The sequence below is a fragment of the Rhineura floridana genome, chromosome 19 (assembly GCF_030035675.1).
Source record: "Rhineura floridana isolate rRhiFlo1 chromosome 19, rRhiFlo1.hap2, whole genome shotgun sequence".
Classification (NCBI taxonomy): Eukaryota; Metazoa; Chordata; class Lepidosauria; order Squamata; family Rhineuridae; genus Rhineura; species Rhineura floridana.
Window position 1 is genome coordinate 21248275 of NC_084498.1, and position 13015 is coordinate 21261289.

General features: G+C 44.7%; 1 protein-coding gene and 1 long non-coding RNA gene across 4 annotated transcripts; both read right to left on the minus strand.

Annotated features, from left to right (window-relative positions):
- Positions 1 to 318: 318 nt before the first annotated feature.
- Positions 319 to 4033, minus strand: LOC133373295 (uncharacterized). Of its 2 annotated transcripts, none has more exons than XR_009759642.1 (3): positions 3950 to 4033; positions 536 to 753; positions 319 to 406 (listed from the first exon to the last, which is right to left on the minus strand). It is a non-coding gene; the product is annotated as an uncharacterized LOC133373295 (long non-coding RNA). The 2 variants fall into 2 exon arrangements; XR_009759641.1 differs by lacking the exon at positions 3950 to 4033 and adding an exon at positions 3725 to 3768.
- Positions 4034 to 6623: 2590 nt separating this feature from the next.
- Positions 6624 to 12097, minus strand: LOC133373292 (vacuolar protein sorting-associated protein 29-like). 2 transcript variants are annotated; one of them, XM_061602830.1, is made up of 4 exons: positions 12054 to 12097; positions 8180 to 8371; positions 7532 to 7767; positions 6624 to 6906 (listed from the first exon to the last, which is right to left on the minus strand). In XM_061602830.1, the coding sequence occupies exons 1-4, from the start codon at positions 12078 to 12080 to the stop codon at positions 6789 to 6791; spliced, it is 573 nt and encodes a 190-aa protein (XP_061458814.1). In that variant the 5' UTR covers positions 12081 to 12097; the 3' UTR covers positions 6624 to 6788. The 2 variants fall into 2 exon arrangements, with proteins under 2 accessions (XP_061458814.1, XP_061458816.1); XM_061602832.1 differs by lacking the exon at positions 12054 to 12097 and adding an exon at positions 11886 to 12047.
- Between the last annotated feature and the right edge of the window lie 918 nt (positions 12098 to 13015).

Sequence of the window (13015 nt, forward strand, 5' to 3'; positions counted from 1 at the left end):
TTAACCGAATGAGTAAGAGTCTCTAGCAGGGCAAAGACTCCTCTCCCCAGCAGAGGTTTTTGTATCAGTTCCCCTTGTGCCTGTATCACTGTGGGCTACACATAGCTACTGCCACTGCCATGAGCTGCACCACAGTAGTATGTCGCCTCATCCTCTGGTTGGACTTGGGTGATGGTCAAGTAGCGGTCGCTGCCAGATTTGGAGCCAGAGAACCGATCGGGGATCCCACTGGCTCTGGAGCTATCGGAATACACCAGAAGACGAGGGGCCTGCCCTGCTCTCTGCTGATACCATGCAACGAAGTAGCGTTCATACCCACTGCTCAGACTGCAGGAGAGTCTCGCTGTGTTTCTCAGAGTCACAGACTGGGAGGGAGCCTGAGTCAGTACAGGCTGTGAGACGGCACCTTAGAAACCAAAGACAGGAATTAATATTCAGAATGATTCTGTGGCACATCAAGACAAGATAGTTTTTTGTTTGTTTTTAAAGAGCATGCTCAAATTCATGTTTTTAAATTTAGAGAATTCAAACTCACCTGAGCAGTAAGTAAGAAGGAGAAGGAGAAGAATGGCCCAAGGCATGATTGGAAATTGAGAATTCTCAGTCGGCTGAAGCACAGTAGCTCTGGTTGACACCCTCTCTGTCAATCTTAAAGTGCTCCAGGACTTATGATCTCTCTCGGTATGCAAATACACGTGCTCCTTGTTCATTGGCTGCATAAGTACTGGAAGATCCTCCCATTTCTATCCTGGGCTATTGTGTCATTGAAAATGAGAAAGAATTGCTTAGGATTCTCAACTCTCCTGAGGTATGATTACACTCATGGCCTCAACTCCACACTTCATTCCCAGGATATGCATGAGTACAAAAAAATGAACTATACAGAAGTCTTTTTCCAGACTATGCTAAGATTGTGTGCTCTCATAACCCTGCCATCATCTCCCTACTTTTTAATACTAGCGGATATTCATGGGATGTCACAGCTCACCTTCATATGCAAGCCTTGAAATATGGTTGCTTCCAAGTTGCAAACCTCTCTGGAATTGCCCTCTTCTATTCATTAATTTTCTCTACAGAATGGAATCATTAGCAGATCGTGGACTTCCAATGTTTTCAGTAGTTTCTGCCCATTTAATTGTTTTAGTCATAGTACACAATTGCAGCACTAGTCATAAAATTACCAATACTGACTTATCAATAAAAATTAATAAAGGATATTTTAGCACTTCTCCATAACAGTCAAGGAAGGTAGAAGGTTAATTTCTGTTGCAGAATTCTGCCTTCAGGCATTCTGTTGTTGCAGAATTCTAGGGTGGCAGAATATCTGACTGCAAAATTCTGTAACCCTAGAACCCTGTTCCTTGAGTACAGTAATAGTTCAGTTAAATAAATCCTCCAGAAATTAAGCTCCTTTTAAGGAAGGCTTTTTTAAAAGGGTGAAACTGACTAGTATTGCTTTGCCATAGATAAACTTTCAAGTCTGTGCCTTTGCTTTAAGGTGAAACTGACCACCTTGTGACTTTGCTTTGCTATCAGTAAACTGAGGAGCCTGCGTCTTTCATTAAAGAGATCTCTTGCTTTCTCCCAGGGTTGGGGATGGAAGGATCCTATACGTTTCAGTGGAGGAGAAGGAGGGGAGGGGGAAGGAGGGGGTGCCAGGTAGGCACCCTTTAAAGCCCCTGTTGAAGCTGCCCCCACCATCTATGAGCAGGTATAAGAACCTATCCCTATTCTTTTCATGTTATTCCTACTTCTGATACTGAAGTTTATGTTAAAGAAGTAATGCCCAGGAGTGTATCTACTTTGTTAACTGAGATATTACACTATAATAGGCTCCCCACTGCAGACGTTCATCTTCCAACCATTAGAGGGCAGTGTGCATGGAAATGGTGATACAACAGAGGGGGCAGGAGTAGACAGTGCACCCCCCACTCTCCTCATTGCCTGAGGAAACTAGACACCAAAATAGGCATCTTATGTATGTATGTGTTACATTTGTGCCGACTGACTAGGTGAGCAGGCCCAGCTCCAGGTTCAAGGGGGCCTGGGCAAGGTATGTCCCCTTCCTAAATGGGGAGGGGGAGAGAGACACCTGCCATTTTAAATTTCCCACAATGCCCCTGAGTGTATGACGTTGCTCAGGAGCATTAAAATGGCTGGCAGGCAGTTCCTAGAATGTAGATACCAGGGCAAGTGATGGACCCTGCTGTGGCGCTTGGGCCCTTACAGCTGCCTGAGGATTCTGGGTGCTGCTGTCAGCAAACCTGCATTCAAACATTTGCATCCATTGAAATATCTCATGCTCCAATCATGCAAGGTGACATACAAACATGGTTCGCGTCCTCCCAATTTTATCCTCACAACAACCAAGTGAGGTAGGTTAGGCTGAGAGACAGTGTCCAGCCCAAGGTCACCCACAGAGCTTCATGGCCAAGGAGGGATTGGAAGCCTGGCCTCCTGGGTCCCAGTCCAACACTCTGACCACTACACCACATTGGCTCCACACCCGTTGGCTTTGCCAGAAACCATCACCACTCCTATAACAACATATGATGTGCTAGCTAGGCCAATGTAAAGTTGTGCAAATGTAAAGCCTTTTGACCTAGAAAAGTTCCAAATGACTTAGATCCTGATTATTTATCATAGGGCAATTCTCTCATATGAGCCCCCGCTTCATTGGTACTTGGATTCTCTGGGGAGATCCTGTTCCAGCTTCCATCTGACGGAAAGGCTAGAGCCTTGTTCACATGTTACTGCTCAAGACAGGGACAAGCTGCGTCCCCGCATGTACAAGTGTTTACGTGAAAAAGTATACAGTGGTTGGTTTGCACAGGCCAACTATTGTGTATGCAGGTACACAGGCCGTACACTTGTTGCACATTACATGAGAAACACTGTACATGTGTACAGGTCAACTGTGGTGCACACAAGTACACAGAGGGCACTCACATGTGAAGCCTCCCCCACCCCACTGCAGGTTAGGGCCATGGTGGAAATTAAAATGTATTTGAGCTCCAGAAGAAGAGTATCTAACTGGCATCTGTTTTCTTCTTTCTTTCACTCACCCCAAAACTGAAGAAAGTCCCAGTCATGCACATTTGTTCCCACCCATTAGCTTTGCTGGAAACCATCACAACTCCTATGACAAGACATGATAAGCTAGCCAGGCCAACGACCAGAGAACAGATTTGCATGAACGGGGTTTGTGTGTGTGTGTGGCAAACCATAGAGAAAAGGAGAAGCCCAATACAGGAGTCATCTGGGGGAACCCATAAATGTAAATATACTGCCCTCAAGTCGATTCCGACTTATGGCGACCTGATGAATAGGGTTTTCATGAGGCTGAGAGGCAGTGACTGGCCCAAGGTCACCCAGTGAGCTTCATGGCTAAGTTCTCTGAAAATTCTCTGGATTTTGTTTAAATGAAATCAAGTGAGTCCCTAACCTTCTCTCCCCTAGCAGAGGTTTTTGTATCAGTTCCCCTTGTGCCTGTATCACTGTGGGCTACACATAGCTACTGCCACTGCCATGATCTGCACCACAGTAGTAAGTAGCCTCATCCTCTGGTTGGACTTGGGTGATGGTCAAGTAGCGGTCGCTGCCAGATTTGGAGCCAGAGAACCGATCGGGGATCCCACTGGCTCTGGAGCTATCGGAATACACCAGAAGACGAGGGGCCTGCCCTGCTCTCTGCTGATACCATGCAACGAAGTAGCGTTCATACCCACTGCTCAGACTGCAGGAGAGTCTCGCTGTGTTTCTCAGAGTCATAGACTGGGAGGGAGCCTGAGTCAGTACAGGCTGTGAGACAACACCTTGGAAACAAAAAGACAGGAATTAATATTCAGGATGATTCTGCGGCACATCAAAACAAGATAGGTTTTTGTGGGGGGGGTGTTAAAGAGCATGCTCAAATTCATGTTTTTTAAGTTATAGAATTCAAACTCACCTGAGCAATAAGTAATAAGTGGAAGGAGAAGAATGGCGCAAAGCATGATGTGAAACTGAGGACGCTCCCCTTCCTGATGCACTGTAGCTCTGGTAGGCACCTTGTCTGTCAGTCTTAAAGTGCTCCAGGACTCGTGATCCATCACAGCATGCAAATACATGTTCTGTTTGCTCATTGGCTGCATGAGCGCTAGAAGACCCTCCCATTTCTGCCCCGGAATATTATGTCATTGAAAATGGGAAAGAATTGCTTCAGTTTCTCAGTTCCCCTAAGCCCGGTGTGAGGAACCTTTGGCCCTCCAGATGTTGCTGAACTACAACTCCTATCAGCCCCAGCAAGCATGGCCAATGGCTATGGGTTATGGGGGTTGTAGTTCAGGAACATCTGGAGGGCCAAAGGTTCTCCACACTTGTCCTAAGGTGAATTTGATTATGTCCATGAAGTTGTAGCCAATGCTTGTCCTATCTAGAGGAGACCCGTTGAAATTCATGGACATGACGAGTAACTTAGGTCAACTAATTTCAGTGGCTAAACTCTAAGTAGGACTAGTATTGGACACAACCTATGGATTCTGCCCTTTGATTGACAGTTATGCAGTTCCTATGTCTGTTTTCTTTTTTTAAAATGCATGTTATAAAAAAAAGAGATATACAATAGTGTTTCTTCAGCCTGTATTATGATTGTGCACTCCCATAGCCCTCCTTACTGTTTCGTAAGACTAGAAGATATTTATGAAATGTCACAGCTCACCCTCATATGCAAAACTACAGAGAGGGTGGTTTCTATAGTTTTTGGACAGCCAAAGCCACAGGGTCACCCAGAAGCTTCAAGAGTAGCTGATCTGCTTTAAAATGCCTTGTTAATGCCACAATCCAACTCAGAAACATGTAAACCTTCCCCCAAATCATCCCAATTTGCCTCCACTTTGGGGTACATACAACACACACCCCTACTAAACATTAGGAAGAACTGTTGGTGCAAGCTGTTCAACAGTGGGGCCAACCACCTCTGAAGGTTATGGTCTCTCCTTCATTAGAAGCATAGGCTGGGTGGATTCTACTTCCAGAGATCCTTTTTAACTAGAGATGTCAGGGAATGGACGTTGGATCTTCTGCGCATGACCTAGCTCTATTATTGAACCTGTGGTCCTGCCTGCCCAGCAGCTGTTCTCTGCACAGGGACAGTCCAGCGCCAGAGAAGACTATATTCCTTTACAGCATCATGTCTTAAGAAGGGAATGGGGAAACCTGTGGGCTCTCCGTGTGTTGCTGGACTTCAACTCCCATCAGCACCAGCCAGCAGATAACCAGGGATGATGGAAGATGTAGTCCAATTAAATTTGGAGGGCAGCAGCTTCCCCACTCATGTGCCATGGTTTCTGCTTAACTGTACAATAGAGTACGATATACAGAAGTCCTTGATTATCCTCAAATGTGAGTTCAGCATGCTATTGCTCTCCACCTCTACCTGCTACCTAAGAGAGTGAAAAAGTATTATCCTACAGCAAGGATGGAGATCCTCAGGGTGCAAGTGCAGCCCCCCAGGCCTCTATATCTGGCCCCTGGGAATCTCTGCAGGCCATACTTCTCACTGGGCATGCTCCACAACCTCTTACAGTTTTGATGTCTGTCCTTCAACTGCAATAGTGCCTCTTCCCTTGCCTGGACTGAATGACAGGTAGGGCTGGACTGCAATCTACTCAGAGCTTGGTAAAGTTACTTTTTTGAACTACAACTCCCATCAGCCCAATCCAGTGGCCTTGCTGGCCGGGGCTGATGGGAGTTGTAGTTCAAAAAAGTAATTTGTCAAGCTCTGAATATCCTGTAAAAAGGGGTGTATCCAGCTAAAGTCTACTCAGAGTCATCCCATTGAAAATTAATGGCTTTACGTTAGTTATGCCCATAAATTGAGGCATATGATGCGGGCACGTCCAGTTATTTTCTTTTTGGTCTGACACCATTGTCCGTACTAACTTGGCATTGGCGAAATCCTTGAAATTTGCAGACGTCCATGCATTTTTAAAATGATATTCCTGTTATGTGGGATTATTGGCAGGGCAAGAAGAATGGACTTTATATACCCTAATGGTTGTTTGGAGACTTGTACTTTGAGCCTGGGAGGACAAATACCCCTCAGCTATTATACAATGGTCTGATGACCTGAACACCCTTGTTACTTTTCAGCGTACTTCTTATGAAGACCAACTTTGCCTAGATACATATTTGGACAGCATATGTTGATCTATATGTGCAGACTAAAATGAATATATACATGTTTAAATGCTCTGTTAATGTGAATTGAAAGGGGTGTTCTTCTGCCTCTCTCCCCCTTTTTTCTCTTTTTCTCTTTCTTCTTTCATGAAATTACAATTAACATTTTTAAAATGTCCATACATTTCAATGGGTCTACTTCAAGTATGTTAGCATTGGATGCAACCCAAAGATTCAAGTCAGATCCATTGCCCCCACCCACTATTGGCCATGTGGCCCTAAGAACATTTCCCAGTAGGGAATGTGGCCCTTGCAGTGAAAGGTACTCACTATCCTGCCCTACAGACACACATTTCAGAAATAGCTTTATCCTAAATCGATATTTACAGTTTATGTACTGTGGATCAAACACCATTTCCAGACCCAACTTTTTCTTCTTCTTTATTACAAATACTGGAATATAGTTCATTTTGCAACAGGTTTATTGCTCCCATGATTTTCAACTCAGGTACAAAATTCTTGTTGAAATATTCCAGTAATGTACTGCGGGCATTTAAGGGTTTACATGGCTTCTCTAAGAGGTTAAATCAGTTAGTTGCAAAAAAGCTCTGAGAAAAAGACAGGTTGATTTAAGACTTCTTGAATTCAATTCTTTCCACCTTCACATCCTCTCCGATGAGTTGGTACACATACGTTACAACTGTGGAGGACTGGATATCCATCAGTACAAATGAAGGAATGATATTTCTGCAAGTTGCAAAATGATATTAGCAATGTTATAGCAGTACTCAAGAAATTACTCAATGAGAAGATTTCAGACTTCCTTCAAAACAGTCTGAACCAAGGGAGGACGGAACGATACCCTAGGATTTTGTTGCAGAATTATAAGGTTGTAGAATATCTGAATGCAGGATTATGCAACCCTAGAATTCCGCAACAGCATTATCTGAGTGCAGAGCATGGATTACATTCACAAATGTACTCACTTCATTTGCTTCCTATCTTCCAGCTGGACATTTGGTGTGTGGCTATCAAGGGATGAAGGACTGGTGCAAATCAAGATGGCACAGTTCTTCAGCCTTGGGTCCCCAGATGTTATTGGACTCCAACTCCCATCATCCTCAGCCATCTTAGCTAATGGTCAGGGATGATGGGCGTTGTAGTCCAAGAGCTTCTGGGGACCCAAAGATTGGGAAAAGGTGGTTTAGAGAAAAAACAAGCAAGAGGTGACATGATAGAAGTGCATGGTATGGAAGAAACCTGAAGAGCTGCTGCCAGTCAGTGTAGACATTAATGACCTTGATGGACCAAGGATCTGACCTCAGCATAAAGTAGCTTCCTATGTCCCCATCAGAAAGAGTATTGGTCTCACCTTTCTATGGCATTGTAGGCTCCCGTGGCTGATCCTGGATTGATGTAGAACTTATTTTCATACTCCAATGCCTCAAATTTGTGTGTATGCCCTGAAATTAAGATGTCCACATCAAGCTGCCTCCGCAGAATCGCCAAACTGGCCAGATCGCCCCAAGGAATAACTTGATGGCCATGGATGAGGCCAATCCTAAACTGCCCAACCATGACTATTTTTTGCTGTGGGTAACTCATACCCTGAAAGTAAAAGAAGGTGGTTAGTTGTTAACCAATACACAGGGCAGAGTTAACTGTGTATGAACACGCCTCTACATTTAAATAAATAAATAAATAAAGGACACACAGGCTTCTTCTTGTGTATTTCTTTCCAAGCTAAAACCTAAGAACATAAGAACCTGCTGGATCAGGCCAATGGCCCATCTAGTCCAGCATCCTGTTCTCACAGTGGCTAACCAGATGCTCATCTTAAACTAAAAACAGTTGTGTCTCAGCACCACTGCAATCACTGAAAATATACAAACTTATGAAGCTGCCTTATATGAGGGTTGAGGGTTGGGGGGCGGGATGGCTGCCCTACTCCCTTCATCTCTCCCATTCACATCTTCCCATGGTTGAAGACAGTAAGCAAATTTTGGAGAAGCCCCTCTACCTCATCAAAGTCCCCTCTGACCACATGAACATCCCCGGCCAACGTCCTTAGGTAATCGTAGGTCTCCTTCGTACAGAGATTCCCAGTGCATAGGATGTGCTGGATCTTCCCCGGAACCAGGAGCTTCTTGAACTTGGCTGGGAGGCTGTTGCATCGGTGTGGGATGTGGAGGTCTCCTATTATGAGCACCAACTTTTTTTCGAGTTCAGCGGAGGCAAAGACAACACCAGCAAAGTGAGATAGTGGGCTTATAGCACATTACACTGAACACAGGCACAAGCTGTCTCTATACATGGACAAGTGTTTGTGTGAAAGAATGTACACTTCTTGATTTATACAGCTCAACTATTGTGTACATGACTGTACACTCATTGAATAATGGTACAAGTGTGGCACTCAGCTATTTGTGGACGCAGATTGTATGCTCACCGAATGCAACATGTGAACACCTCCACATAGTGAATTCTTGGAGAGACAAACTCTACCCTGAGTGTATATTACTTCAGTTCAATTTTCCTGAACTCAGCCTGTGTCTTGTGCATAACAATTCACCTGGTAGCTGTAGATCAGTGTTCTTCAACCTTTGGTCACCAGATGTTGTTGGACGACAACTCCATAATCCCTAACCTGTGGAGGCTGGTCCATTAGGGAGAATGCACCAGCCCCTCAGCTCACCCCCACCTGCTGCTTTCTTACCATTGGGCAAGCAGGCTTGGGCTGATGGGAGTTGTAGTCCAACAACTTGGAGGCCCAAGATTAAAGAATCCTTGCCACAGGTGATGAGGAATCCCATGCAGGTGAGTCAGTGGGCACAGAAACCAAGCAGACTGGCTGAAAAGGAGCAAGTCACTCCATCCCATATTCCCAGCACGCCTCTTCTCTACCTCTGCTGTAGCCTAAATGGAATGGCTACTTCCAGGAGTGAAGTGATGTAGCATCATGGCAAAGAGTGCAAGCTGTTAGCCAGGGAGTTCCTCGTTCAAATGTCACTTTAGAATGATCTCATGAGGGGGTGTTTTATTAAACAAGTGCTTGTTTCCTCAGCTCCATACTGCGCAAAACAAAAAGGTATCCAGCTTCAGGAACTGTATGGGTTAAATACTTGGCCAGTATAAGAATGTGATAATCTTAAGAACTGGTGCCCGGGTTTTGCTTGCTTTCCTCTTCCCTCCGCACCCCCATTTCCTCACATGCCATGTCTTTTAGATTGTAAGCCTGTGGGTGGGGGCTAGCTTGTTTGATACTGATCTTATATAAGCAGCTCTGGGGGCCTTTTGGGCTGAAGAGTGAGAGGAAAATGCTTTAAGAAATAAAAAAGAAAATGATATTTAACACACAACTCAAGATGGGCAAATGTCTAGGTTTTTTTCTGCCAAATTCTAACACAGGGGACATGTAGCTTTTGGCATTAGTTTTGATTCTCCCCTCCCCGTCTTTCACAGAGGTGGTAATTTGACATCATACTCTTTTAGGCCTAATTGGCAAAGTATTTCTGGAGCCTTTTTTTCCTGTTACAACACAAACCAAACAAATGGCAAAGTCCGAGGCATTGTTCTGTCAATAGTTTATCTTTTTAATCACCCCAGTTCTGCAAACACGCGTGCACTTCCAAGAACAGATTTGCCGAAATCTTGTGAGCCAGTCACATGACCATGAAAGGAATGCGCCCAATCTTAACTAAGTCTAGGGTGGTCTTATGTACTCAAGAGTCTCTTAACCGGAATCCTCTGCATGTTTATTACACAGAAGCAAGTCCTACTAAGCTCAATGGAAGTTCTCTCTCTAGTGAGTGAGTTTAGATTGCAACCCAGCGCTCTGAAGACTGTTTTGAGATTCCTAATAGCAGCAGAACCTCTCAGGTGGCACAAAAAGGAAACCTACAGAAATGTATTCCTTTCCTTGCACACGCAGCAGGTGGGGAGCATTTTGACGCCCAAGGGCTACATCCGTTTGCCGGCAACCTTCCAAGGACTTCATTCCGCTGCAATGGAAACTGATCCATTAGGGTCTTTCTCCAGCAAGGGTGTGTCCTCACCCACCTGCCTTCTCACTTACAACCAGTCCAGAGGGTGGCACTGCTTGACTGTTTCCTCCTTCTCAGTCTCAGTGGGCTGTATCCATGGTTGGTCCTACACAGATCAGACCCACTGAAATTAATGAGTCAGGTCAACTTAGGTCCACTGATTTCAGTGGGTCTATCCTGCGCAGGGATGGAAAGATCCGTCAATTTCCATTCCTCCTTTTTCTCCACAGTTCTACAGCCATTTCCTCTTTGAGAAATGCTCATGAAAGTTTTAGTGCTAATTTCTCCTCATAAGCACATATTTGTCTGCAGTTTTGACTAGTGTACAAGTTTTTGCAGTTTTCCCTCATACCATGCATCGTGCATGTTATTTTCACTCATGTGTTCATTTCTTATGCACGCTTTCCCCTTACATATGCATTTTTGTTGTCAAACTGCATTGCAAAATTCAGTTAAGTGCAGGTTTTGAAGGATGGCTGTTTCGCTTCTCACATTGTTTCAAAAAGGGCAAATTGCAATGCAAACAATCAGATCTCTCCCATCCTTAATTCTGAGTCAAGCTTAGTTGAATACAATTGCCCTCATAAAACCCAGGAAGGAGGAGAATGGGAGTAAAACTAGAATTAGCTGGCTCTGCCTGTCATTGACTCTACCTCCAACTACTGTTGGCCTCCCTATCTTCTGCCCCAATTCACAAGTGCAGGGTCCCTTCATGATAGTCATAGCCCCTCCCCTCCTTTTTTGCTGCTGGGTGGAGAATGAGATCCTAGTTATTGCCTCCGTCCACCACAATAGATGTTCCTAGGAGCTAATCAGCATGAAAGAGTAGTGTGTTAGCTACTGAGAAGAGTCTTCTCAGGATTTGACTCACCTCCTTTCACTCTGATTGGCTCCAATCAGCAGGAAAGGAGAAGGAAGCATTTTGGAAGACCCTTCTCAGTGGCTAACACTCTCCCCTTTCATGCCGATTGGCTCACAGGATGCTAGAGTCTTAGAGACCCTGCTCCTAAAAAAGTAAGGGGTCTAAGACACCCCCCCAAGACCCTGCACAACTACACCCCTGTTTGGCAGTGCCAATGAGCACCATCCACCATTGTTCCAATGGGTGAGTGTGGCAAAAGCGGGTGTGGTCAAACGCACACCACTCTCCATCCTGGCAAAAAAGAGGTATTATCACAGGTCAAGGAAACACTTGAACTTCAAGTGTTCAAGGGGGGAGGAATCACAGTTTAGGGGGGGGAATCACTAGAGAAGGGACCAGTGAGGGATGTGACCTGGGCTAAGTCCTAATGACTGCACAGAGATGCCTCAAGGGTCATATTTGTCCCCTGGGTCTGCATCGAGAAATGTGTTTATTGGGAGAAATTGACACTAAAATGTTGAAAAATGTTCATGAGGATTAAGAAAAAATATCACAAATTGCTGCAGATATGTGGAGAACCAAATTTAAGATTGGAAAAATGAGAAACTGAGAGAACTGAAATGAAATGACAAGGTACACCTTGGCACTGAAAGCACCTTCCCAGTCAGAGAACCAGAAGATATCACCTCAAATTAAGAGCTCTGCTTAGAATCCTGGCACCCCAAAGCCACCTTTCTGTCCTTCAGAAAAACAGGCCCCTGGATCAACACCCTTCCTCCAGCCCAACAGAAACACCACCCCAACTCCTCTCCCTTGCTCACCATCTTGCAACACGTCTCCTTTGCCTTCACCGCGCTCCAGCAAGCAGCAGAGCAAACACACTAAATCACAAATGCAAGCTGGCCACAGCAGCTGCCAAGGGTCAAAATTAGTAGGTTTCTGGAGCGCCTGACACATGAGCAGTGCAAACTTGAAGCCGCTGCCCTTACCTTGAACAACTTTTTTTTTGCATTCATCTCCCTTTTAAAACATTTTTAATTTGGGGCTCAACTCCTGAAGGCTCTTATATACAGGACTTCATTTAAAGAAGTAGGCAAGCATTCCTGGAGCTGAGATCCAGAACCTGTTCCAAATATTAAAGCTACAAATCTATATACACTACACTCGCTTGGGAGTGACCCTCATCAGACAAACACAATGGTCCTTATGTCCAAGCAAGTGTGCAGAGGATTGGCCAGCAATGGCAGCAATCACCTACTTGTGAGTAGGCACCATTGAACTGAATGGGAGTTACTTCTAAGTAAGCATGCAGAACTAACTTTATAATGGAGTGTCAGATCACTATCTACACACGGGAAGCTTAGATGGTACAAGCAGGACCTATAGTAAAATGTTCAATCATAGAGTGCTCCTGTTCAGGGTTCCAGCCAGCAAGCCATGCCCTCTTTGAGGATACTCTATTGCAGGTGTTCCCAAGCTTATTTCCTCCCATGGACCACTTGAACATTGCTGATGATCTTGGCAGATCACTTAATGATATTTCCACCTGTTGTAGCCATTGTAATGGGCTGTGTGAGATGCTGTACATTTTTAAATTGCATTTCTGTCGCCTCTTTTATTTCTCGTCTTTTGTTGTCTTGACCACTTCCATTTCACTGAATTTGAACTGTAACACAACAAAATACCACGCTGGCTACCCCTGCTCTGAAATGTTGATGTGAAACAGAAGCAACCAAAATATTCACGTCCGTTGGGACTTCGTTTGTTTGCTTTTAAAACTGTCTTGCAGAGAGCTGTCCAGTTGGTTCTCTCTCACTTCCTAGCACCTTTTTTCTCTTCCAGAAAGGAGACTGCGTTGTCTCTAGGGACAGGTGAACAGGTTAATTTCAGTTTCTTTCAGACTCTCATTTCCAATCTTAAGCTTGGTTTCCACATCAGCTTGCATTTTTTT

Bases quoted from the DNA above. Each gene is read 5' to 3' on its own strand.
- LOC133373292 (XM_061602830.1), bottom strand. From the start codon at position 12,080: ATGAATGCAAAAAAAAAGTTGTTCAAG. The intron at 7,768-8,179 runs GTAGAGGGGCTT...TTTTACTTTCAG, and splicing joins TCAGAGGGGACTTTGATGAG to GGTATGAGTTACCCACAGCA. The intron at 6,907-7,531 runs GTGAGACCAATA...TGCAACTTGCAG, and splicing joins GCCTACAATGCCATAGAAAG to AAATATCATTCCTTCATTTG.